This window comes from Elgaria multicarinata, chromosome 6 (genome assembly GCF_023053635.1).
Source record: "Elgaria multicarinata webbii isolate HBS135686 ecotype San Diego chromosome 6, rElgMul1.1.pri, whole genome shotgun sequence".
Taxonomy (NCBI): Eukaryota; Metazoa; Chordata; class Lepidosauria; order Squamata; family Anguidae; genus Elgaria; species Elgaria multicarinata.
This window is the reverse complement of record NC_086176.1, coordinates 165,119-189,062: the sequence shown is the minus strand read 5'-3', so window position 1 is coordinate 189,062 and position 23,944 is coordinate 165,119. Positions and strand designations below refer to the sequence as shown.

The following is a 23,944-nucleotide window of genomic DNA, read 5'->3' as shown; positions in this document are numbered from 1 at the left end:
GCTGCCATTAGACCTAGCAGTCTTTGAACTGTCCACGCTGAGGGTCTTGCTTGGCTTTCGGTGTCGAGGATCAGTTCTCGAAGGGACCTTGCTCTCGCTACAGGGAGGTATGCTCTTCCGTGCAGGGAGGATAGAGTCACCCCTATAAATTCTATTGTTCTCTGGGGAGTCAATATTGATTTGTCGTTGTTGACCCGAATTCCCAGAGAGTCTAGAAGTGTGAGAGTCATGACTATGCTGTCCTGGAGCATACGGCTCGTCTTCTGCCACCAGAAGCCAGTTGTATATGTATGGATATATGTGCACCCCTTTTTGTCTTAGATGTGCATACACTACAGCCATGACCTTCATAAAGACCCTCGGTGCTGTCGAGAGGCCGAAGGAGAGAACGGAAAATTGGAACTGCTGAGTGTCGATGGAGAAACGCAGGTGAGTTTGACGCGACTTCCTGATGGAAATGCGGAATCCTTCAGGTCTACTACCGCAAACCACACTCCCGTATGTAACAATTAGAGGATGGAAGTAATTGTTATCATATGGATTTTTTTGGGTGTGTGTGTGATGTACTTGTTCAATTGTCTTAAGTCCATTATCGGTCGAAGACCCCATCCTTCTTCGGGACCGTGAAGTAGCGCAAAAAGAACCCTTGGTTGATCTCCTCCGCGGGTACAGGCAAGATGGCTCCCCTGTTAGCAGGGTTTGCACCTCGAGCAGCAGAGGAGGGGACGGCGCTGTTACTTTCACTCCCGAAGAAGGAGGGAGGGTATCGAACTCGATGGCATACCCCTTCTCGATTATGGTGAGCATCAAGGAGTCAAGAAAGTCAAGACGCTGCCTTTTGGAAAAAATCAGGTTGTCGTCTGTTTTGCTGGTAATGACCCTGATAAGGCCTTTTCCTTTGTAGCTGCTGTTGTTGCTTAGCAGGCTGCTTATCGTACTGGGGTCGCGAAGGGCAGGTTCTCTGCTCTTGATTTGGTTTAGTTGCTGAGATTGGCTGGTCTTAGCCAGGCATGGCGACGGAGTGCTATTGGTCCTATCATGGATTTAGAACGCGAGTCTGTCTGATATCTGGCAGAATTTAGCTGTAGCCTCGCTATGGCTGTAGCCTCGGATTGAAAAATCCTAGCTAACTTTTTTCAAAGGAAAATCTGATACCTCGCCATGGATACTTCGTAGGCGGAAGTAGGTATTCCGAGCGAGGAAGAGGCATACACCTTTCTGCCCAGGTAATTTAACTTTCCCCCCCTCCCTGTCAACAGGAGCTGAATGTATTAATTAATTAATTAATTAATTTGTGATTTGCCCTGAGCAGATTCAACAATTATTGAATTGGGCTTAGGATGCTGGAATAAGAATTCTGCGTTAGCCTCCTGTAGTTTATGCATTGCTTCCAATCCTTTGGAAGTTGGTTGAATTGCGCACGATGTTTCTCATGAGACTTGAGTCGTGCGTTTCAAGGTAGGAGGGAACGGAATTGCGAGTATAGAGTTCGACTCTGTCTTAAACACATCCTATATTGGGTCATTTTCAACCTCTGCAGGTTGTTCGATGCCCAAGCATTGTTAACTTTGTCCTCTGATGACGGCATCGAGGCTGCAACGCTATTGAATCTGAGTCAGACCTATAATCATCGTCAGGTGGCAATGCTTGTTCACAGTGCGGTACTGAAGACGATGCAGTAACCCTCGGTACCTGCAATAACCCTCGGTATCGAAGTATCTATTCTGCTACGGTGCCCTGATGGAGTTTAGGGCCTGAGGTGATGAGACTCGAATGACCCTGGTAGGGGGAGAAGGGTATGCATAGTACTCCTCCTGTGTACATTAATCTGGATAGTATTCCTGGGGTCGGTAATACTCCCAGTCATATAATTCATGTCTATGATATCCTGAGTATTGGAAGATTCGATCATAGTCTGGTCGAGAAGGTACAGGCCTCTCTCGATGACTAGGCGGTGCCGGTACCGTAGGTTGAGGAACTTGTTTGTCCGGCAGCGCACGGTATCGAAATGGCTGATACCGAGTCACGGATCTCTCCGTCTGACATTGAGCTTCTGGCTGTCGGTATGGGAGTCGGTATCGAAGAATTTTGTGGTACCGAGGTTTGCGTCGGTACTGTAATTGGCCTCGATATGGTGATGGCCCTGGGCGACGTCGTTGTTACGGTCGCAGCCCTAGAGGAGGAATGTTTGTCGGCCTCCTTTCTCTTTTTGTTTTTCCTTTTTTTTTTATCGTTCTGCCGATTTCGGGATCCGCGCCATTTTGGCAATCTTTTTGGCTGCGGATACCGCAAGGGATCAGCCTGGCGTCAGGGGTATGGCCCTGTTTTCCGCCATCGTCTCCTATTGCTTTGCCGATTTTGAGGTCCGCGCCTTTTTGGCAGTCATCTTGGCTGCGGATACCTCAGAGGATCAGCCTGGAGTCAGGGGTATGGCCCTGATTCCCGCCATGAGCTCCGATTGCTCTGCCGATATTGGGGTCCGCGCCTTTTTGGCAGTCCTTTTGGCTGCGGATACCTCAAGGGATCGGCCTGGCATCAGGGGTATGGCCCTGATTTCCGCCATCATCTCCTCAGTTATGACGAAGGACTGGATCTCAGGGCTGTGGTCCCTGCTCATTGTCCTTGAGGAGGATATTTCCGTTTGCCTCTGTGGCGTGGGTTCAGTGGCCTTCAGGGCCTTTTCCCATTCACAGCCATGCGCCTGAGGCGACCGTGATCTGAGGATCACTCAGAGGAATAGGAGAAGAGAGGGATGAAAAATATAATAAATTATTATTATTATTATTATTATTATTATTATTATTATTATTATTATCTAGAAGAAGCAGAGAGAGAAGAGGAGAAGAAAAATATCTTCAAGGGTTTGAAGAGTAATAAGATTATTTTAGAGAAAAGCTAGAGGAACGGTTATGAGGTCTTTGCACAATGGCGGACAACGAAGAACTGAGGTAAGGGCGGGAACCCCAGGGATATGCGCAGTAGCGTGGGGGAGGGGTTCCCGCCAAAAATGTTTCCCTAAGCTATAAAAGGTTCCGGTTCGGGTCTCCGCGCAGGCGCAGAGCCCATATGTGTGATGCATAGAGACCACGATGAAGAACTTAAAGGTCAACTCTACACCTGGACATTGAGTGTCATAATTGAATAATTGTCTAACTGATTGTCTTCAATTAAGGGTTGCAAGGCATTGCATCATTGTACAGGTTGTCTATAAAAGTAAATGTGTTTTCATGTTCATTATACTTCCCTGTCCCTTACCCAACTTGATGTGAGCTGTATTGACTGACTGTTTGTAAGTATTTGTATCTGTACTGCCATAACTAAATTATATATTTATTTGCCAGTAAAAGGTTTATTTTAACCTACATGAATCTTTGTCTTAATTCACGTCTTTGCTGTCTCTTGGCTGAGTACTGCTGCAACCTCTGCTAGTCTCTGGAAGGCCCAGACAGAGACTCAGCACAAAAAGGTTATGTGCCGGAATCCCAGTCTGTGCCATAACTAATCAGCTTTTAAAGCCTAACTCAACAGACACAATAGTCAATGGTTGATTGAATAAGTTCACCACTGACTATGTGTCGTCTGTCGGGGGGGGGGAACTGTGCCATGGTTATTTCCCCAAAATAACCAACGCAAATGATCAACGTCCCTTGCCCCTGCCTACACCACCGGGGGGGGAGGGAGTGCTGGGGCCTCTAGGAACCCCTGCCACTGCTTGAGAGCAGCAGGAGCTCCTAGCATCCCCCATCGCCAGTTGCCAGCACTTTGCAGCAAATGGAGGGCAGGGAGCAGGAGTGGTGAGTGCATGCTACTGCGTCCCACCCTCTATTCGCAATTTGTTGCTATGCTGAGGGTGGGTGGGGGTACACTGTCAGGAGTGCGTCTCTTTCCGTTCTTGGCCTCGCAACATATGGGGAAGGAGGCATTTCAGAATATCAGGATGATGTCACCCCGTCTCCTTCCTCATGTGTTGGGGGGGTCACTGTCAGGAGACTCTCCTGACAGCGTCCCCCCACCCTTGCTGCGTTGCAGACGACATCAAGCAAGCCTCTCCCTTTGCCGTGCTGGGCTACCACTTTGGAAATGGGGGGAGATGCAACCAATCGCTAAAGAAGCCGGCAGGGCCATAGCAGCAAGCGAGGCAGCTATAGCAACAAGGAGCAGGGCGGCCATAGCTGACTCCACCCTGCTCCTTGTTGCTATGGCCCCACTGAAAGGAGGCAGTGGGATGGAGTGATCCTATCCCCTGACGGGAGGGCAGAGAAACGCGCTGTTTGACAGTATCCTTTTCTGCACGCTGCGTCTCCCCCCCTCTATAGAAAGCTTTCCTTAGGAAAGCTCACCTGATACCTAAATGTATGCTTGTTCAGCCTTTTTTAAAGAACACACATATATGTATTTACTGTTCTGTGATTTTTCATGTTTTCTTATTGTAATTGCTTTTAACATTATTGTAAGCCACAATGAGTGGCAATACTGAAAGGGTGAATACAAATGACTACATAAATATAGTATGCAAAATAATATCACTTAATTTGCCTATTTTATTCAGATCTCAGAGTTTGTTTTCACTTGGGAAGTAGTATCCAAGCCTGCCCAGAACCCAGCAGGACCCATTGCTTGCATAAGAGGGAGCCAATGGTTTTAAAATCAACATGAAATGAGTGGAAAAACTCGTTTCCAGAACTGAGTAGGTCAGTGGAGCTTGCAGACAGAAGCTCTGCTAACCTGCTCCGATCTAGAAGAGATTAATTTTAGAACTGCTAGCTCCTTGGGTCCTGCTATTGCGCTACAGATCAACACAGGGGCAGTATGGGCTAGAATCATAGAATAGTAGAGTTGGGAGGGGCAAATAAGGCCATTGAGTCCAACCCCCTACTCAATGCAGGAATCCACCCATAATGTGCATCTTTTTTTGGCACACGGCACAGTACATGAAAACCAAAGAATGAAGGAGCAAAATAGTATTGGTTCTTTAACAAAGATAGAAAACTAGAAATTTTAGTCATCTTTCTAAGTAATAGTTCCAGTTTGCAAACTTATCAGACGTAAAGACCCAATCTATTTTGGTATCATGATGTGTTAAGTAGATACACCCTGCTATTCTGCAATTATTTCAACAAGGCTTATGAAGTACCCCAATGCAAGTGTCATTGAAAGGAAAAGCAATTGTACAGCAGCAGTATGTGGAGGATTTCACCCATTGTAATAGAGTTTAGAAATACATACTTGGTGTTTATAGAATGAATTGCAAACACTACCAAAATCAGAGGGCCAAAATCATTTAATGTCTGTCTGTTATTTAGGTTCGGAAGAAAACTGCAGACTCACCACTGAACTTGACTACATGCATAAGATTTCACCTATAATAGTCGGCTACAATTCACTTATTGTAAGTTGTATTTCTCTCTCTCTCTTGCACAATTATTTTCCAATGTGAAAATAAATCTAAGTGAACTTACCTCAGGAAAATGTTTTTGCTTTATACACATACATACACACGCACACACACACACACACACACACACAAAACCAAGCACACAATTTAGGATTATGAAAAGCCTCACTCAGTAATTTGCCTTTTGGGAATACTTGCATTATTTGGTATCAGCCTTTTCTTGGGGATACACGCTAAAATTTACCTTAAACCTTCTTCAAAAACAAGGAACTCCAAAGGCCCTGTAGCAATTAGCTTTCATGACTTTCAGAAAGTTTATCTCTGCAAATTCTTCTCTTTCACCTGCATCAACCTTCCTCAACCTAGTGCCCTCCAGATATGTTGGACTACAAATTGCATCACCAATGGTCATTTTGGCTGCAGATGATGAGAACTATAGTCAAACACATCTGGAAGATGCTACCTAGCAAAGGCTGCCCTACGTAGCCTGTACACTTTAAGGGAACCTTCTTTTCATAAGCCAGGTAAATTATTTCTAGATGAACAATGCATACTGTAATTAGACTGTGACAAATCCTGTTTTGTTTTTCTATCTGAAGAAAACATTCGCAGTTTATTCAGAAATTGGCATTCTGCAATATTGCTTTAAAAATCCATTTCCAACTACAAATTTATCTATTTTCACAATCAGAACATTTATCTGAAAAGTTTATTTTAAATTTTCCGAACACTTAAAGCAGCACTGCTTTAGATATTACACAAGTGTTCAGAGAAAACTAAACAAAAATTAAACTGTTATAAATTACAAGTTTTTGCTTTTGAAAGAGCTTCAGTAAACAGAAAACATGACACACGCAGCACATTGCAAGGAAACCCCTCAACATTTCATGCAACAGCAGGCAAGATGTAAAAAGCCACCTAAATTCACACATTTGTACATTGAATCATCAGAAAAAGTATTCTTTAGTAAATCTGTACATCCAAATACATTTGGGAGCTACATCTAAGTTACATCATTTAATGTTTTATACACTTGTTACCCCTTTTAAATCATCAAGTAAACACTCCAAACGGGATGGGAGTAGGCGACTGAGTTAGGAAAAAAGCAAAGAAATAAATCATTGTAGACATTCAATTATTATTTTTATCTAGACCTCCAAGTGTTGAAAAAAAACAGAATGCATCATCTTCATTTAACAGTTTTGCTTGCTAACTGTACAAAAATTGCAATGCAGAGAACTCCACCTTTGTACTTAGTTTCTTTGGAGGGATCTTGGATATAGCTGGATATTCCTTTAACGATGAACAAATGGAAAGTTGGTCCTATTAAACTGATACTGCATGCAAATATTTGCAGTTTTAAACAAATGCATGTATATTTTATAATAGGTGATATTGCAAATTATCCTGGTAGCACCCAGTGTTTGTTTACTCTGTCAAATAGCACTAAAATTGGAGGGTAGAAATCTTTCCAGAAGAGTATTTTAAGTACCAGTAACTAATCAGAAAAGTTTTAGGAGCCATGTGTTTTACTTTCCTTTTTAATTGAATGGAACAAATGCTTAAATACAGTTTGTCCTCTTCACTGAAGAGAGCTAGTCTATTTCATCTTTATGAGCTAGTTTTTTGGGAAGATTAGCATGTACTGTGGTCATGCTTAGTGGATACAATCCAAGCATTTGCTGAGAACAGTTGCAGAAAGTCAGTAAGAACCTAGGATCAATGAAAACAGATGTTGCTTTAAATGATCCACAAGAGAGAGACCCACAGAGTGCCCAGTGTTAAACACACATTTTTCTTCTTGCACTTTTTTGGTGTGCAAGTTTATATACTCTGTCCCCACCCCCACCCCCAAAATGTTAACTGTTCCAGAGTCCAGTTTCCTTAATCAATTTTCACATTGGTGTAGATTTTTCTAACAAAGGCACTTGTTCCCATATAGCCAATAGCTCCTGCAAAGATAAGACAAACATATGTATTAGATTCATTAAAGTTTAATAAGATGTTTGGAAAAGACTAGATGCTTGGCTAGGCCAAGGCACTTTATGTGGTCCTACGAAAACACTGACGGCTGAAAGCAAGGGGGTGATTCTTTGTGGTCTTGCTACCAAGGCAGGAATGACTCATTTCCTATGAGCAGCAGACTAAGGAATATCTCAACCTGCAAAAGTCACGCTGGGTTTAAAAAAAACACCTGGAGAGAAACGTAGCAGGGATGGTTACTGAAGTTATCCTCTTTGAATTGCCTACTGTGGTACTCTTAACCAAAAAAGGCTAATCAGTATGTCCTTATAGCATCCCAGCTTATGGGGAGCGCCAGAATTGTGGAGACCAGGAGGAAGATAAACATGAGGAGACAAGTAGTTTGCAAGGAAGAATCCTCTAGTGGCATGCGAAGATCCCTCCCTCATAAAACACTGAGACCTGAGTTTGATACGGATTCTCTAGCAAAACAGACCAGCTCTTCTTCTTATTATTATTATTATTTATTTATATAGCACCATCAATGCTGGCAACAAGGTCAAGGAGCTGCAGAAGAAATGGAGGGGGAGGAGTAGCAGATTACTCTGCAGGCTGAATGAGAAGGCCGACTGAGCAACTGGCTAACTGGACTGGGCCCAAGAAGGGGATGGTCCTAATATGCCCAGCCCCAGCCAGTGTAAGGAACAATCCCGGAGAAAGGGATCCAAGCTGTGGCATGTATAAAAGTGTAAGCCACCCGCAGAAGGGTGGTGGGGAAGGAAAACAAACTGGAGGAATTGCCCAGTTCACACTGAACTGTATTTGAGGGAACTACAGTCCCCATCATCCCCTTTGAGGGAACTGCAGCTGGACCCAGAGGCACTTCTTATCCCTCACGCACTGTCTTAGCCTATCTCTGGTGGGCTGCAAGAGAGATGCAGCAGTTAAGTTACACCCAACTAGTTCTCCTTGCATCTGAACTTGCGAGCATCAGTCCCTGCTGGATTTGGTACACTGAAGTCATCCAACTGTCTTTTAACAAAGAAAAACCAATTTGAAGCTCAGCAGGAGACCAGTTTTGTTCTGCATCCTTCTCTAAACAACAGAAAAGACAACCCAGCATTGGAAGGAAGTGGGTGGGTTGTTTCATAGTGGCATAGAGTTCACATCCAGGTATGGGCTATTGCTAGGCAACAAGTAGAAAGAAACCACCAATTCCTGTTGTACTCATTAAAACATTGTTGTACCTAGGAGTATTCCTATGTAAAGACACTCACAATTGATAAAGATCTATAAATCTCTTACTATAAATCTCAGTTTAACTATTGAAATCAATAACCATTTTAAGATACCTGTACTGATTTATAGCTCACTAACAATTATTGCTGTGATATAAATAGGACATTTCTTTTCCTGGGTTTTACAATGTATGTTTTAAACTTTGTAAGGCCGCCTTGAGGCCCAGTGTTGGGCAAAAGGCGGGATACAAATAATAATAATAATAATAATAATAATAATAATAATAATAATAATAAATCAAACTTCAACCCAGAGTTCAGGAAGACTACTAAGAACACATTTTGTAAGGACATAAACGAAACTGCTTAAAAACAAAGTTTAAAATGGCATGAGCTGACTGACTAAAGATTTTTAATACATTCTGAACTTACCACACATTATTCCCAGGGCTGTGCTAAATACTGCCATATAGCCAAAGTAAAATGATGTCTGAAATAAACCATACATTCTGAAAAGAAAAACAAGAAGAGAGGCAGCTTTTTATAGTGTCTCCCAAGTTGCCAATAATTAGATTATTTTCTCAAGCTTTAATTTTGTTATTAAACAACAGGGAAAACACAAGATGTCAAAAGCTACGTACTTAGTCTTGAAAAAGTAGTAATAAAAGGAATACATGTAAACGTAGATAGCAGTTGAAGCAGCAGACAGAAAACTTGTCCATTGCCTGAAAAACATGTACAAGTCCTTCAAACAAAGAAAAACAGTTTCGCAAATAGTACAAGACAATCCGAAAGTCATTAAATTTAAATTGGCTATTTTCTGAAAGAAACTAGCATGCTGCAGCTTAATATTATATATTTTACAAATCTCATAGTCTACGGTCCCTATGGATGTACTCTTGCAGAACTACCATTTTCTTGTTCTGTCTCTTTCATACCTGTAAAACATTTAATGTTGGCAGACTCATTATTTCAAGTATTTTTTACTTAGCCCTTTGTTGGTTATGATTGAATAATAAATTAAAAAAAACATACTTACCACCTATAGTCCTCTGCATTCAACAGAAAGTATGTACACACGATTGTCACACACACAGTCACAATGCAAAGAATAACCAGCACTAACATCATGAAGCCATAGACATAATAGATTTTATAAGCCCAGAAGGAGGTGAAGATAAAATACCTAAAGATAAAGGAAGCCTTATTATTGTACTGAACTTTAATTAAATTAGTCTGAAAAGCATATTGGTAAACTGTTTGCAAACTTTTCTAGGTAACAGACTCACATTTCAATGAAAATAGATCCAAATGGGAGAATTCCACCCAAGCAAACAATAACAGCTGGTTCCATGAACCTGAAAAGAAATTAGAATTAACCTTCTCATTTGACCACAACAAATGGATCAAGTCACTTTATAAGGGCTCTTGCAGAACTCACTGACATCTACAGAAGGTCAGTGTTGACTTAAAGACATATTTGTGGAAAGGCCTAAAAGGTCTTTGAATGCTTCAGTAAACTTCCAACTGCGGAGTTCCAATGCTGTCCACATCTGTCTAAAATGAATTAAGTGTTCCTGTGTTTTGTAAGTGATCAGTGCTCTGGATTAAAGCAACCGTCACCTGCAATGCACTCATGCAGTTTCAATGGCTGCTAGCCCAAAAATGTGATGGTAGCTCTAAATCCTCCACCATATTTCATCTTGCACCCCACCTCTTTTCCATGCCACTTTCTCTACTGATAGGCATCTGGAAGGGTCTTTCATCTGTTGCAGCAAAAAGTAAAAAAACTAACTAGCTTTACGGGCAATCTACTTCAACAGGTACATGAATGCAAGGAAATGCCACTGGTAAAGTACCATTTTTTCTCTGGTATTGGACGAGGAACAGCGTTGACTCGACAGGGAAAGTTGGGCTGCCCCGAAAGATTCCGTCCAAGTATCGTGCCAACAAGGTTCAAGGGAAGAATAACAAAGAAGCAGATGCAGCATACGGCCACCTGTAAACTCATGGTCACACAAGAAGAGAGGATATAAAGTGCATCCAATATTAAGCACAAGCATCCATTACAATAATGCCAGTGTTATTTCTAACAACAGCAATCATAACATAACATACCAGCTTTACATATTTAGAATAGTAACAATACAATTTATTCCATGAGAGAGACAATAAATATCTGAAGATATATGTTTAGAATGTTATTTGAAGTGTAAACAAAGCCTTTTCTCATGTAAGATAGCTCTCAATGGAACTAAAAGTGAGGATGTAACTTTTTGTTAGGTTGTTAAAAATACAGGGATGAGGTACTTACCAAGGAATTTCTTTCTGTTCAAGGGAAAGGGGGCAGTTAGCTTAGAAAGGTCTCTCTTCTGGGGCAGAAAGGCAGTATCCAGATCTTAAGTCCAGAGGTAGAGGGGCCTCTTGCCCTCTGAGCCTCCAGACATCAGTCCAAGTAGTATGCCAAGAAGAGAAACTATAAATAACAAACACTGGAAAAAGAACAGATGCCAAAATCAGAGGCACCCCACTGGATAACGTAATTGGAACTTGTATGCCATCTTAAGGGTGGAAATCATCTGCTGACATTCACCATCTTATTATATAGAAGGAGCACAAGCAGTAGGATCCAGGCTCTGGGACTGCTGAGATGACAGAATAGACAGTGTTTACCTCCTAATACTTTGTGAAGGAAAATCTCCTTACTCTGAATCTGGAAAAGGAAGAATTGGCACCCTCAGGGGGAATCAGATCCCCAAAAGGGCAGGTCTAGCTTCCTTCCTTCCCATGAGAAGAACAGAAATTCACCGACAAGTACAGAATTTCTCTTTTTCTGTTTGTGGGGAGGAAAGCAACTAGCTTACTGATGGCAAAAAAGACATGCATCTCATGACATGCACTTCAATGTCTGCAATCCCTTGAAGCCAACTCCCTCTGTTGATGTAAACATCCTTTGATGGAGACCTCATTCAGAGGCTGCCTATGAAGGAGGCAAGTACATGCATTTTAAATGCCTAGTAAAGATGCTGCCCAACACATTTACTCCTTTTGCAGAATGCTAGAGCTATATGCTAGAATGATAAGACTACCTCAGCTACCAGGCTAAGGAAACTATGATTACCAACTTTCCAATATCGAATCTGTTGAAAAGTGAGCTGTGCTGACTCTTTCAAATATTCTGTCTTGGAGTATAGGTGTGTCTCTGCCCAAGAGAACACAGACAAGAGCTCCTTCAGCAAGAATTGGGTGTGGGTGCCCCTTCCTATTGACATAGGACTTGACCATATTGTCTGTTCGGATAAGGCCGTGTTGACCCTGCAGCTCGTGAGCAAAGCGAAACAGGACCAGCTTGATCACCCTGGGTTCCAAAAAGTTTATTCTTCTCTTCAACTCTCTCAACCAGAGTCCCTACAGCCCTAGCCTTTGAGACTAGTATCTGTGTCAAGGTCACACATTTGGGTTCTTGGATAGTAATTCTGCAACTCAAGTTGTGTCAGGAAGCTCCACCACTTATGGATTTTCATAGCTTGTCTGCTATCGGAACCTCCAAGTTAAGACTGCTGGTGATTTGCAGTTGGTAGGTCAGGAGGAAAGTCAGAAGAAACCTGGAGTGTAATTTTTCCCAAGATTTAGCACCCAAGTAAGATATAATCATTCCCAATATCTTGGCTAGGGTTTGTAGGTATGACCTAGGACAATTCCATTTTGCAGGGGTTCAGGCAAACATCTCTGCCAAGGTGGAGCAGGACCTATGATGAGATTAATATACTCTTTTTCAAGTTGATGTGAAGAAAATGTTTCCAGAGCATGTCTGTGGTTTGGTCAATGGGGAAGTGAACTAAGAGATCTATGTATAGTTAGATGTTTCTCCTTCTTTATTTATTTATTTATTATTTATTTATCATACTTTTACCCCGCTCCTCAGCCAAAAAAGGCTCTCAGAGCGGCTTACACTTAGGAAAAAAGACAGTCCCTGCCCTCAGGCTTACAATCTAATAAAGACATGACACACAAGGAAAAGGAGTCAAGGAGGGAGGGAGGGAGGAGAGAGAAAGAAAGAGAGAGAGAGAGTCCAGCAGGAGCAGGCCCCGATGTTACTTCTGCTCCTGTCCCCTCGGTTCTTCTTCTTCCCCACAGGGCCAAGATGGCAGTTTGCCCTGTGGGGGGGGGGGGGAAGAGTCCAGCAGGAGCAGGCCCCGATGTTACTTCTGCCTGCTCCTGTCCCCTCGGTTCTTCTTCTTCCCCACAGGGCCAAGATGGCAGTTTGCCCTGTGGGGGGGGGGGGGAGAGTCCAGCAGGAGCAGGCCCCAATGTTACTTCTGCCTGCTCCTGTCCCCTCGGTTCTTCTTCTTCCCCACAGGGCCAAGATGGCAGTTTGCCCTTTGGGGGGGGGAAGAGTCCAGCAGGAGCAGGCCCCGATGTTACTTCTGCCTGCTCCTGTCCCCTCGGTTCTTCTTCTTCCCCACAGGGCCAAGATGGCAGTTTGCCCTGTGGGGGGGGGGAAGAGTCCAGCAGGAGCAGGCCCCGATGTTACTTCTGCCTGCTCCTGTCCCCTCGGTTCTTCTTCTTCCCCACAGGGCCAAGATGGCAGTTTGTCCTGTGGGGGGGGGGGGGAAGAGTCCAGCAGGAGCAGGCCCCGATGTTACTTCTGCCTGCTCCTGTCCCCTCGGTCCCCTTTCTTGTTCTTAAGAAAGCCACTGGAACCACCAGGATCTTGGTGAAGACCTGAGAGTGCATGAAAGAGGCAACACGGAACTGGAATTGCTGTTCCCTGTAACTGAAACATTGAACCTGCAGGACCCTCTTCTGGTTTGGATGTGTAGAAAGCCTTGGTGAGATAAATAAAAGAACCACTTGGCCTCAATCAGAGGCAAGTCAGAATTCAATGCAGAGTCTCCATTCAGAACTTGAAGCTGAGCATGTTAATTGTCACCTGGTCAAGTTCTACAATAGCTTGCATTTCTCTGTTCTTCTTCAGGATGGTGGAAATAGGACTGCTGGAGATGGATAGAATTTGTCCGTGGTGTCTTGAGAAATTTCATGAAGGATTTTTTGGACACTCTCTCTACGATTCACCTGTTCACACATGGAGCTCTTCTAAACACCTGTGAAATTCAAAAGCCACCCCTAATTGAGTCCCTGGCAGGGGACAGTCATGCCAAGCTAGATTTACCAGTTGGTGTGGATGATTGTTTGGAAGAGTATGAGGGCTTGGAGGGGAGCGGGAGGAGGAGGAAAAAGCTCCGCTGCTGCTTTCTCCTCTTTCAATGAAATGGGTATGGATTATTTTTTGTCCTTGGTTTCTACAAGGAAAGCAAGGGATTTATAATGAATTGTTTTCCTGAAAGCTGAAAACTGTCAAGATTTGCCTCAGGCATTGTGCCACCCACACAGAGCCATGTTTGAGGCCATGGGCCTGGCTTTGTTGCAAAGCGAGTAATTAGCTAAGAGGAGGCATTGCTGAGGAAAGTTTCTCTGGTGTGTTTACCTACGGAGTTCTTTTTAGGACCTTGTTCACCCATGAGAATGTGGCCCAAACAACCATGGATGCCGTGGAAGGTGCCTCATGCCTCAAAGTTGCTATGCAAGGCTCCTTTAGCTCTGGCTAATAGATGGTCGTTTGTCCAAGAGTGTTAGTTATTAGAGCAGATGCAGGAGCAGCCACCATGGAGATAGCCAGCCTGGTAGTTTTCTTCTGGAAACTCACAGGAGTGATGGTATGAATTTGGCTTTAAATGTTTGGCCCACTATTTATGAATAACGTCACTAAAACTGACGGGAAAGGAAATGGAGAGGGTAGCAGGGGCAGCGGGAAAGTTAGATGTGATTCTAATGGGTTTCACTGTTTTGCCAGCAGTAGCTTGCTGAAGCTGTTCTATCAAAGCAAGTTGCAATGTCTCCACAACCCTGGTAAGAAACTTTAGGAAGCTGTCATGAAGAAGCTGCCAGCCCAGAGTAGACTATTTCCACTGGTGATAGCTCCCCATCCTCCCTCCCTGAGTTGTCTGACCTGAGCTGGGAGGATGCTCTGGAGCGCCAGTGACTAAGGGAGATGGCCGAAAGCGCAGTGGTTCCCTCCACCCTTCAGAAGACCCCAACTTGAATTAGACGCTTTGGGGAGGAGGATATTGACCGTTTCTATCCTGTTAGTAACTTACGTTTGGAAGAGATTGCCCTATGCTTGGATATTTTGCTAGGCTTATCATCTCTTCTAAGTAGATCTATGAGTAGAACTTGAAGAGAGGCGAGAAGCAGTGGTTCTGCCGGCTGTGGGGAGGTGCTGGGTAAGATGATACGCTTTGAGGGTCCCACGCCACGGTCTCTCCCCAGTCCCCTCTGCCACCATGGCCTCTTCCTTCCTGCCATCTAGTAAGGGGGGGGCATTTGTTGTCATCTCCCATGACCAGATGGCAGAAAAGTATCAGAGTAGTCTTCTTCCTTCCTGTTAATACTCTTTACATGGGTTGTTGGGTGTTCTGCCAACAAGTCCGATAACCCATGTAAAGAATATTAAAAAGAAGGACCAATTAATGCTCCCCACACCCCTGTTACGAGAACATTGCTGGCAACAGTTCTCCTCTCTTTTCTTTTTTGCAGTGCAAATGTACTGCTACAGAGCAAAGCTCCACAATCCACCCATCATGTTTATTTCCCAGAGTGCCTCTCTGCTCTGGGATTAGGAATGAAGATGGTGTACACAAATGTGGAGCTTTGCTCTGTAGCAGTGCACCTACCCTGGAAAAAGAAAAGACAGATGTTGAAAGAACACTTTGCCAGTGTCATTTTAGGGTCCCCGACAATCTCCATGATGAGAAGAGCAGGAGCATGCGCATCGGTAGTGGAAGTCCTTAGGCCTGCAGAGCCTCCTATAGCTAGATCTCTGGAAAACAGGAAGTGGTCCCTATAGGACAGGGATGGGAATTCCTGTAATTCCTAACAATTAGTCATGGTGGTTAGGAGTTCAACAAAATCTGGAGAGACACAAACTTCCCACCCCTGCAATAGGCGCTCCCGTGTCTGTACTTATCGCTTGAGTAGTTGAGTCTGTGCAGAAGTCAATTTGTTAAAGATCTGTGCTCCTCTAGAGGAAAGAGGGGGGAAGAGCAGGCACCAGGCAGCAATCAAAGGTGGCTTTGATCTACCTCACAAAGTTGGGGTGGACACATCCTCCCTTCAGTACAGGACATGCAGTGCTCAAATCCCTCATTCTTTCCAAAGGAAGAAGATCTGCTGGTGATATGGGTCCTCCCTCCCTCCGAGAACTATACTTCTATTTTCCTCCACAACTCTTTCATGTCTCTGTGTCTGGTAAGAGGCCATCCCTTCTGCTGCACAGCTTAAGAGGCCAGGTAGGGAAGGTGACTGCAGAGGGAGAGGGCTGAGAGGGTTGGAGTTGCGAAGGCCCACACGCTTTCAGGGTGGTGTCCTGAAACATGGCTCTTTGGTTATCAACCACCCTTTGTCACATGGATAACGGCAGTGAGTAGAACTCCCTGCCCCACTGAGTGGGCTGTCTTGGAGCTCAGGGCGGGAAACTGTTTGGGGGATTTCTCTGCTCCATTTCTCCCCATGACATGAATGTGTATGGGGGTCAAAAGGAGCTGGCCCTCCTTCTCCAGACTTGAGAATTAGACACTGCATTCTTGGGGCCTTCTAGCTTCCCTCCTTGCCTTGAAAGAACAAGGACTTGAAAAAATGAAGACAAATAAGGTTTTACTTTTTCCTTTTTTTAACTAACAGTTCAACGACTGTCACCCTCTTTTAAAAACAAATGAACAGGCAAGTGAAATCTGAATACAAAACGTTAAAGCAAACCCCACTGTTACAACTGAATATGACCCAGTATCAAACAAAAGTGAAATGAAATGCAGCAGGAGTGCTATGTTGGATGGTCCAGAAAACTGAGTTAGAAGTAATGACTAGCATTTTTATTTTTACATTTGAACCATGTAACTCTTATAAGTAAATGTGATATCTTGACCATACAAAAAAATATTTGGAGCTAAATTCCCAGAATGGATTGTTAAAACCCAATTTCCTGCTTTGCTGTTGATCTGATCTAATTAAAGAAATTACTACTTCTTTTAAGTTGGTTTGCCAAGGGCAATGAATAGCAGCCTTCTTAATTTAATAGTTTAAGCCTGCAGTGCTAATTGAAGTACTCACCATTGTCCCAAAGGGAATAGCCCTTGATGCATGATAATAGATTGCAATGAAGTTAATGAAGAATGCTGTGCCACAGACCATCGCAGGAATAAGAAATGCTCCAATGAACATCTGCTTTATCCACCTCCTTCCTGCAAGGAAAATCATCCCCAAGCATTAGAGATTCACATCATGGCAGAAAACTGGGCTTGTCACATTAAGTTGCTTGGTCTAATCTGAATGGCTTTTGAGGGTAGTTGTGTGAGGACTGCAGGGGTGGGTGGGGAGGAAAACCCCATCGTGCGAACAGAGTTTCACTCAATTTCTTAGGATGCAACCCCCATCGTCCCCATGAAGCAAGAACGACAGAGCACACACAAGAGAAGCATTCTAATTCAGTCGATTTCCTCAATCAAGCAATGTCTCTCTTGTCTTTCTATCACAAATTTGCTCATGGAATACGTTTACACTACATTATCTTTCCAGGCTCTTTATGCTAATGAATTCTATTCTGTTCTATTCTGTTCTATTCTGTTCTATTCTATTCTATTCTATTCTATTCTATTCTATATAAACCTTATCTTGTCACAGAGAAAGTCTCCTTACCAGACAGGGATCTCTGAGGTCTTCCTGGTGGATTGATTCATAGTTGAGCAGCTAATCCAATTGCTCCCCAAATAGGCAGGACCGCACCTACCACTGATGGGTCCTAATTCTGTCCTGGATTTTCAGAACTGGCAGGAAAAGAAGCTACAGCAATGAATCAAACAGCCAGAAGAAATTTTGAATGGATGCTGAAACTCTATGAGGCTCTGAATTGGAAAGTGAAGGACTTGGAAGCACAAATGGTGTTTTCATTGCCCCTTCCTGTCAAAGGCCATGAAGTTGGTAGAAAAAGCAGACTCCTGAAAGTGAACAGCTGGCTACACAGAAAAAGTTATTAGTTATTAGAAAAAGTTTCGTTCTCAGGATCATGATCAATATGAAGGACTCTTGGCAGGAAATGGGGTGCACTTCATGAGGACAAGAAAGAATGTGCTTGGCAGGAGTCTCACAAACCAGATCAAGGAGGGCTTTAAACTAAATCATGGAGAGAAAGGAGGCAAAAGTTCTAGAGTTGAGCACTGAGCCAAGTATATGTGACAAGAATATGGGTGACAAAGGAGGAAGCAGAAGAACAGAAGTAGTACCTCTTAATTTTCAGGAAAATACAGGAGGGAAATCCGGAAGGTGTAATGTTAATGGTCTTGGGATATCTAATGCTTAGATTATGGAAAGCAAAGAGGATGAATTTGAAATTCTAATACAGGAAGGTAACTACAATTGAGGGGTGTACCTTGCTCAAAAGGAGTAGATCCAACAGAAAGAGAAGGGGAGTAATATTATATATGTAAAGAATGTATACACCTTCCCAGAAACCCATGAATCAGAGCATGGAAGCCCTGGGTAAGGACAGAAGGAGAGAGATACTGATATTGTTGTAATAATATACTACAGATTGGCCAGCTGTTCAGCCTTTTTATAAATGACTTGGATGAGGGGGTAGAAGGGATGCATAACAAATTTGCAGATGACACAAAGCTGGAAAGGATAGTTAACACCATAGAGGACAGAATCAAGATTCAAAACTATCTTGACAACCTGGAACGCTAGGCTGAAACCAACAAGATGAAATTAAATAGATAAATGTCAAGTCCTGCATTTAGGTACAAATACCTCAGGCACAAGTAGAGGACATGAGAGACCTGGCTTGGTAGCAGTGTATGTGGAAAGGATCTAGGTGTCTTACAATGCAATCCCATACATATCTACTCGGAGGTAAGTCCCATTGAATTCAATGGGGCTTCCTCCCAGGTAAATGTGTATACAATTGCAGCCTTAGTTGATCAGAAGCTAAACATGAACCAGCAGTACAATACAGCTGTTAAAAGAGCTAATACAATCTCATACTCCATCAACAGAAGCACAGTATCCAGATTACAGCACATATTTACAGGTCTCTATTCTGTGCTGTCAGACCACATCTGGAATAGATTTTCTAGTTCTGAGTGCCATATTTTTAAAAGGACACTGAAAACTGAAGTGCATCCGCAGTTGGGTGACCAGGATGGTTAGGAGTCTGGAGACCAAGTCCTAAGACAAATAACTGGAAGAGCTCAGTATGTTTAGCCTGGAGAAGAGAAGACTGAGAGGAGGCATGATCAGGATCTTCAAATAACTGAAAGACTGTCACACAGACAAGATGGAGCAGGCTTGTTCTCTGTTGTTCCAGATGGTAAGACCAAAAGATGGAAATTGCAGGGAAGCAGATTTCAGCTAAACAGTAGAAGAAACTTCCTTATGTACGAACTGTTCGACAATAGAACAGAGTGCTTCAGGAGGTGATGGATTCTTCTTTGCTGGAGGTATTTAAGCAGAGGATGGGCAGCGATCTATCAGGGATGCTTTAGTTCCATCCTGCATAGAGCAAAGGGTTAGACTAGATTATGTCCAAGATCCCTTCTCTAATTCCAGGACAGCATGGACATGGTACCTGCAGAAGAGTGGTCCTCTTATTCTTATTGCGGTGTCTGCAATCCTCTCCAAAGATTTAGCCTAGGGTGTATCTTACTCCATCAATGACTCCCTATTTCAGCCTTCAGCAGATCCCAAAACAGTTTCCTCAGATAGTAAGATGTGCCCAAAGGCATATGGGAAGGTCCTATAGTATTTCTTATGACATTTTAGGCTATTATACTGCCTCTGCCTCATCACACGGACTTGGGGACAGCTTTACCCTTCAATGCCCCAACTACTGAGCCCTTCCTGCAGGTGATTGGGAAAGTAGCAGGAGGGTGGGAAAGGAAGAATAGACCAAGCTGGAATTGCTGGCGGATGAGAAGAAAGGAGGGTGTTGGGGGTTGCAATGCTGCTTCGAGCACACACGCTCTCTATCACTAAACAGAACTTATTTCGAGTACAAGCAGGAGGCTAGAAATCTCCTGTTATTTGGCCTCCCAAGGAAAATTTGCTCTCCCATAGTTATGTTCTCATTTCTCTCTCTCTCTCCCTTCCTTAATGTATCAACTTCTGCAAGCTTCTTACAAATATATCTAGCAATTCGAGAGTATACTGTTTCATTCTTAGAACGTGTTATAAATACTATGGTGCAGATAATCCAGATATGCTCACTTTATGGTAAAAAATATTATTTAAAAAAATTAAATTGTGGCCATAATGTTAATTTACTCAACAACAACAACAATAATAATAATAATAATAATAATTTCTTACCCGCCTCTCCATTTTGATCGAGGCGGGGAACAACAATAAACAATAAAATACATAAAACTGAATTAAAACGTAATATACATTGTTAAAAACATCATAAAAAACATTCTAAAAACATCTTAGCCTATTAATGCAACAAGCAATATTAGCTTGGCACCACGGTATTTAGAATCCAGAAAAATTGCAACTCTATAATGGTGCAGATAATTCCAGCAATCCCTGGGGTGGAAGGCTGAATTCCTTCCCAAATAATCTTTAATCTGATGTAACAAAAAATTGTAATAAAATCCCTTACCTCCTTGCCTGGCATAAAGGCTTCCTCCAAAGTAGCCATTCACTGGGGATGTTGCAGCATAAACAAAAATAGCGGTACTTAGCATTGATCCTCTCCTAAAATGAAAGACATGTATTTTGGGATACGCAAATGACTGCCTGAAGTTTACTAAAGTTATAACAAGCACATTTTAAAAGAAGTCATGTATGTTTCGTTTTAGGTAGTACAAAACACCTAAAATGAGATGTGAAGCAATAAAAGCCCCATACTGAAATGAAGTTTCTACTTTAAAATGCCAAATAAAACATTTTATCAGATACAGCGCTAAAAGATTCCGCTGATCTTGCACATCAGAGCAGCTTCTGTGGGTCCTGCCACCCTCTGAAGCATAAGTAGCAGTTTCCCTGTGGCAGTGCCTCCCTAACCCCTGGGATTCTCTGCTATGGGAGATTCAGTCAACACTCCCCACACACCCCAATGCTGTTCTGCCACCAGTTATAGACATTTTTGTCTTGGCAGGTCTTTGATTTTATTTTGATCTTATTTTGCCTAGACTCATCCTGTTTATTATTGCCTTATGCTACTTTTTTGCAATTAGTTTGGCCTGCTGTATTGAGTGTTTTTAATATCTGATGTTACTTGCTGTAAAGACAGGCTGACCATACAGAGGCTGAAAAAGAATCTCCCCAACCCCAATAACCCCAACCCCAATAACCCCAATAATCTTCATTCACGAGTTTTCTGTAATAACAACAACAACAATATAATAATAATAATAATAATAATAATAATAATAATAATAATTTTTTTAAAAAATTATTTGTTACCCACCTCTCCCTCCAGATCGAGGCGGGGTACAACACAAATAAAAACACCACAAAATACATACAACTAATTCAAACATTTAAAACCAGTGCATCATTAAAAGCAGCACACCATTAAAAAACGCATCTTAAAATTCAACTGGGTAGGCCTGCTGGAAGAGATCAGTCTTTATGGCTTTCTTAAATTCCGGAAGACTATTAAGTTGACGAATCTCTCCCGGCAAGCCATTCCACAAACTGGGAGCGGCAGAATAAAAGGTCCTCTGGGTAATAGTTGTCAGCCTTGTTTTTGTTGGCTGGAGTAAATTCTTCCCAGAGGACCTGAGTGTGCGGGGCGGATTGTACAGGAGAAGGCAATCCCACAATCCCACAATCCCTGGACCAAAACCATGCAGGGCTTTAAAGATGGTAACCAACACTTTATACTTCGCCCAGAAACTAATTGGCAGCCAGTGAAGAGATTTTAAAACTGGTGTAATGGGGTCACCCTTAGGTGTACCAATGACCAGCCTGGCTGCCATATTTTGAACTAGTTGAAGTTTCTGGACTAGGCACAAAGGTAGCCCTATGTAGAGCACATTGCAGAAGTCGAGCCTCGAAGTTACCAGCGTTTGGACTACAAAGCACCCCCCTAGTTAGCCTGTCTGGCAGGAAATCTCTCAGATTCATAACTATTTTTCTCTACCTAGCTGGGCTGTGGGGAAGTGCTGGTCACATATTTAACATGAGTTTCTGCCATGCCAGCAAAGGTACTGGCAAAGCCACAAAAGTTTCTGTTTAGAATCTGAGTATATTTTGATTTCACAAGAAATATTTTCCCATGTGCTGGATTGCTTGATACATGCTATGGTCTAAAAGGAGGTAAGGGAACAACAGATTGGGCACTGCCCATAATAAGGTAAGTTTATTAAAAGTTGCCCCTGTAGGGGTTAAGTGTACAAAGAATTGCTGTTTTTAAGAATCTTTATTCATTGTCTATTGTCTGTTATAGAATTGCAGAAGTACCGCTTATCTCTCCACCTGGCCGTGGGCGTGAGGCCATCTCCTGGCTCCGTCAAGGCGAGGGAAGGGGCCTTGGGGCAATTTGCATCTGTGAAGGGAAAAAATGGCCCATCCGGAGGGAGGGGGGAGTAGAATAGCTGAGTGGCCATAAAAAGTCTACCAAATGTGGTGCCTGGTGCCTGAGCTGAAGGACACCTGGCTGGGGAAGTATATTCTGTAACATTGTATTAGTATTGCTGGTATTGGGGTTCAGGGTGTTATTGCTGTATCAATTTTAGTAGCTAACCTGATGTGATGCTTGCCTCTTACCCTTCCAATTTCAATAAAGGATTGGGCCTAACCCTTTCAATTTGAGAGCTGTGTGCTTTATTCCAAGATCTGTGCAAAATCCAGTGGACAGCCGGTTTGGCTGAGTGTGGTTTCCTTTACATGGTGGGCAGCGCTGGGATTCGACACAGATCTGGAGGAATAAATGCTGGCAAGACAAGGAGAGCAGGAGATGGAACTGAACCCTAAACCAGCAAAAGGTAGTCCAGCCAGGATGTTGCAGGGGATGCCCCTGGGAGAAGAAGAATTAGCTCAGATTCAGGGAGCGGAAGCTCCAGGAGTAGAGGATGGAGAAAACCCTCGGGAAGAAGCAGGGGGGGGGGAGTCCAGTGCAGCCACCTTAGGGTGGGGATTGCAGGAGACACCCGGCTTCGAGGGGACAGTTTGGAGACGTTCGGCAGTGCGGTGGTGGATACCACAGGCGGCGGACAAGGCGTGGTACGAATGCGAACTGGGAACGTCCATGCCGGCGGAGTTGTTGGCCGAGGAAGTCAAGGAAGGGCCCAGTTCGCGGCGGGCCACGGCGTCGTGGGAGACCGAAGGACCGGAGGAGAATGGTCAGAAAATGTGGGTCCCGCAGCGGCAGGAGAACCGGCCACCTCTGCTCCCTCGCTCTCCAGGAAGGATGAACGGGAACGGCGGGGAAACCGAGGAGCAGAGGATGCGGAGAATGTATGCGGATTGCATGGAAATGATGGCTCGGCAACTGCAGCTGATGGAGAGGGGAGGAAACCCCGGCCCACAGATCGATAGAAGGGCATTCCCCGTGTTCCAGGAGGGGGACGATGTGGGAGCGTTTCTGGCCCTGTTCGAGGACACGTGTGACGAGATGGGGGTGCCAGTAGCCCAGAGAATGAGCTTGCTGAGGCCGCAGATTACGGGAACTTTGCGAGAAATGGTGGCCACCATCCCGCGGGAGCTGCGTAATAGCTACCCATATTTTAAAAGCTTGGCCAAAGAACAGTTTGCTTTAACAGCGGAGCCGCTAAGTCACCAGCTGTAGGGGCAAAACCCTCACCCAGGGTGCGAGCGGCTGCGGCACCGACGGTGCCACCCTCACCTGGGTCCAACTGGAGCGATGATAGTGGTGGCGAGGCGACCGACTTGGAGTGGGAACATATGCGAGCGGAATCAGCAGGAGTGGCCCAGGCCGCCGCGGCATCCGGGAGTCCCGAGCCAGCAAACGCGATTTCCATGTGGCTGGTGACTCCGGCGCAGCTCCAGTGGAGTCGTCGCAAATTCTGTGAGTGCGTAGTGGTCAATGGGAAGACAATTCGGGCTCAGAAGGATACCGGTGCGGATTTAAGTTCGGCCCATGTAGGACTGCTGAAACCTGGACAAAGTTTGGTGGGCCGAACCATAAAAGTGACCCCGTATGGAGCACCTCCCTTTGAGGCGCCGCTGGCCGGAGTGAAATTGGAGTATCAGGGATGGAAGGGGGAGCTAATTATCCTTACGCATCGGGAAGGGCCAGCTTTCCTTCTGGGCAACAACTTGTGCTTTAAAG

General features: G+C 43.9%; 1 protein-coding gene across 1 annotated transcript in view; it reads right to left on the bottom strand.

Annotated features, from left to right (window-relative positions):
- Positions 1–5,263: 5,263 nt before the first annotated feature.
- TM9SF3 (transmembrane 9 superfamily member 3) overlaps positions 5,264–23,944 on the bottom strand; it is a 66,138-nt gene continuing 47,457 nt past the window's right edge. Inside the window, exons 8-15 of the mRNA XM_063128854.1 lie at positions 20,306–20,400; positions 16,762–16,892; positions 10,455–10,594; positions 9,885–9,953; positions 9,635–9,781; positions 9,237–9,320; positions 9,028–9,104; positions 5,264–7,347 (exon numbers count right to left, since the gene is read on the bottom strand). Of these exons, the coding sequence (XP_062984924.1) occupies positions 7,280–7,347; positions 9,028–9,104; positions 9,237–9,320; positions 9,635–9,781; positions 9,885–9,953; positions 10,455–10,594; positions 16,762–16,892; positions 20,306–20,400 (811 nt within the window). The 3' untranslated portion in view covers positions 5,264–7,279. The remainder of the gene's footprint in view (positions 7,348–9,027; positions 9,105–9,236; positions 9,321–9,634; positions 9,782–9,884; positions 9,954–10,454; positions 10,595–16,761; positions 16,893–20,305; positions 20,401–23,944) is intronic.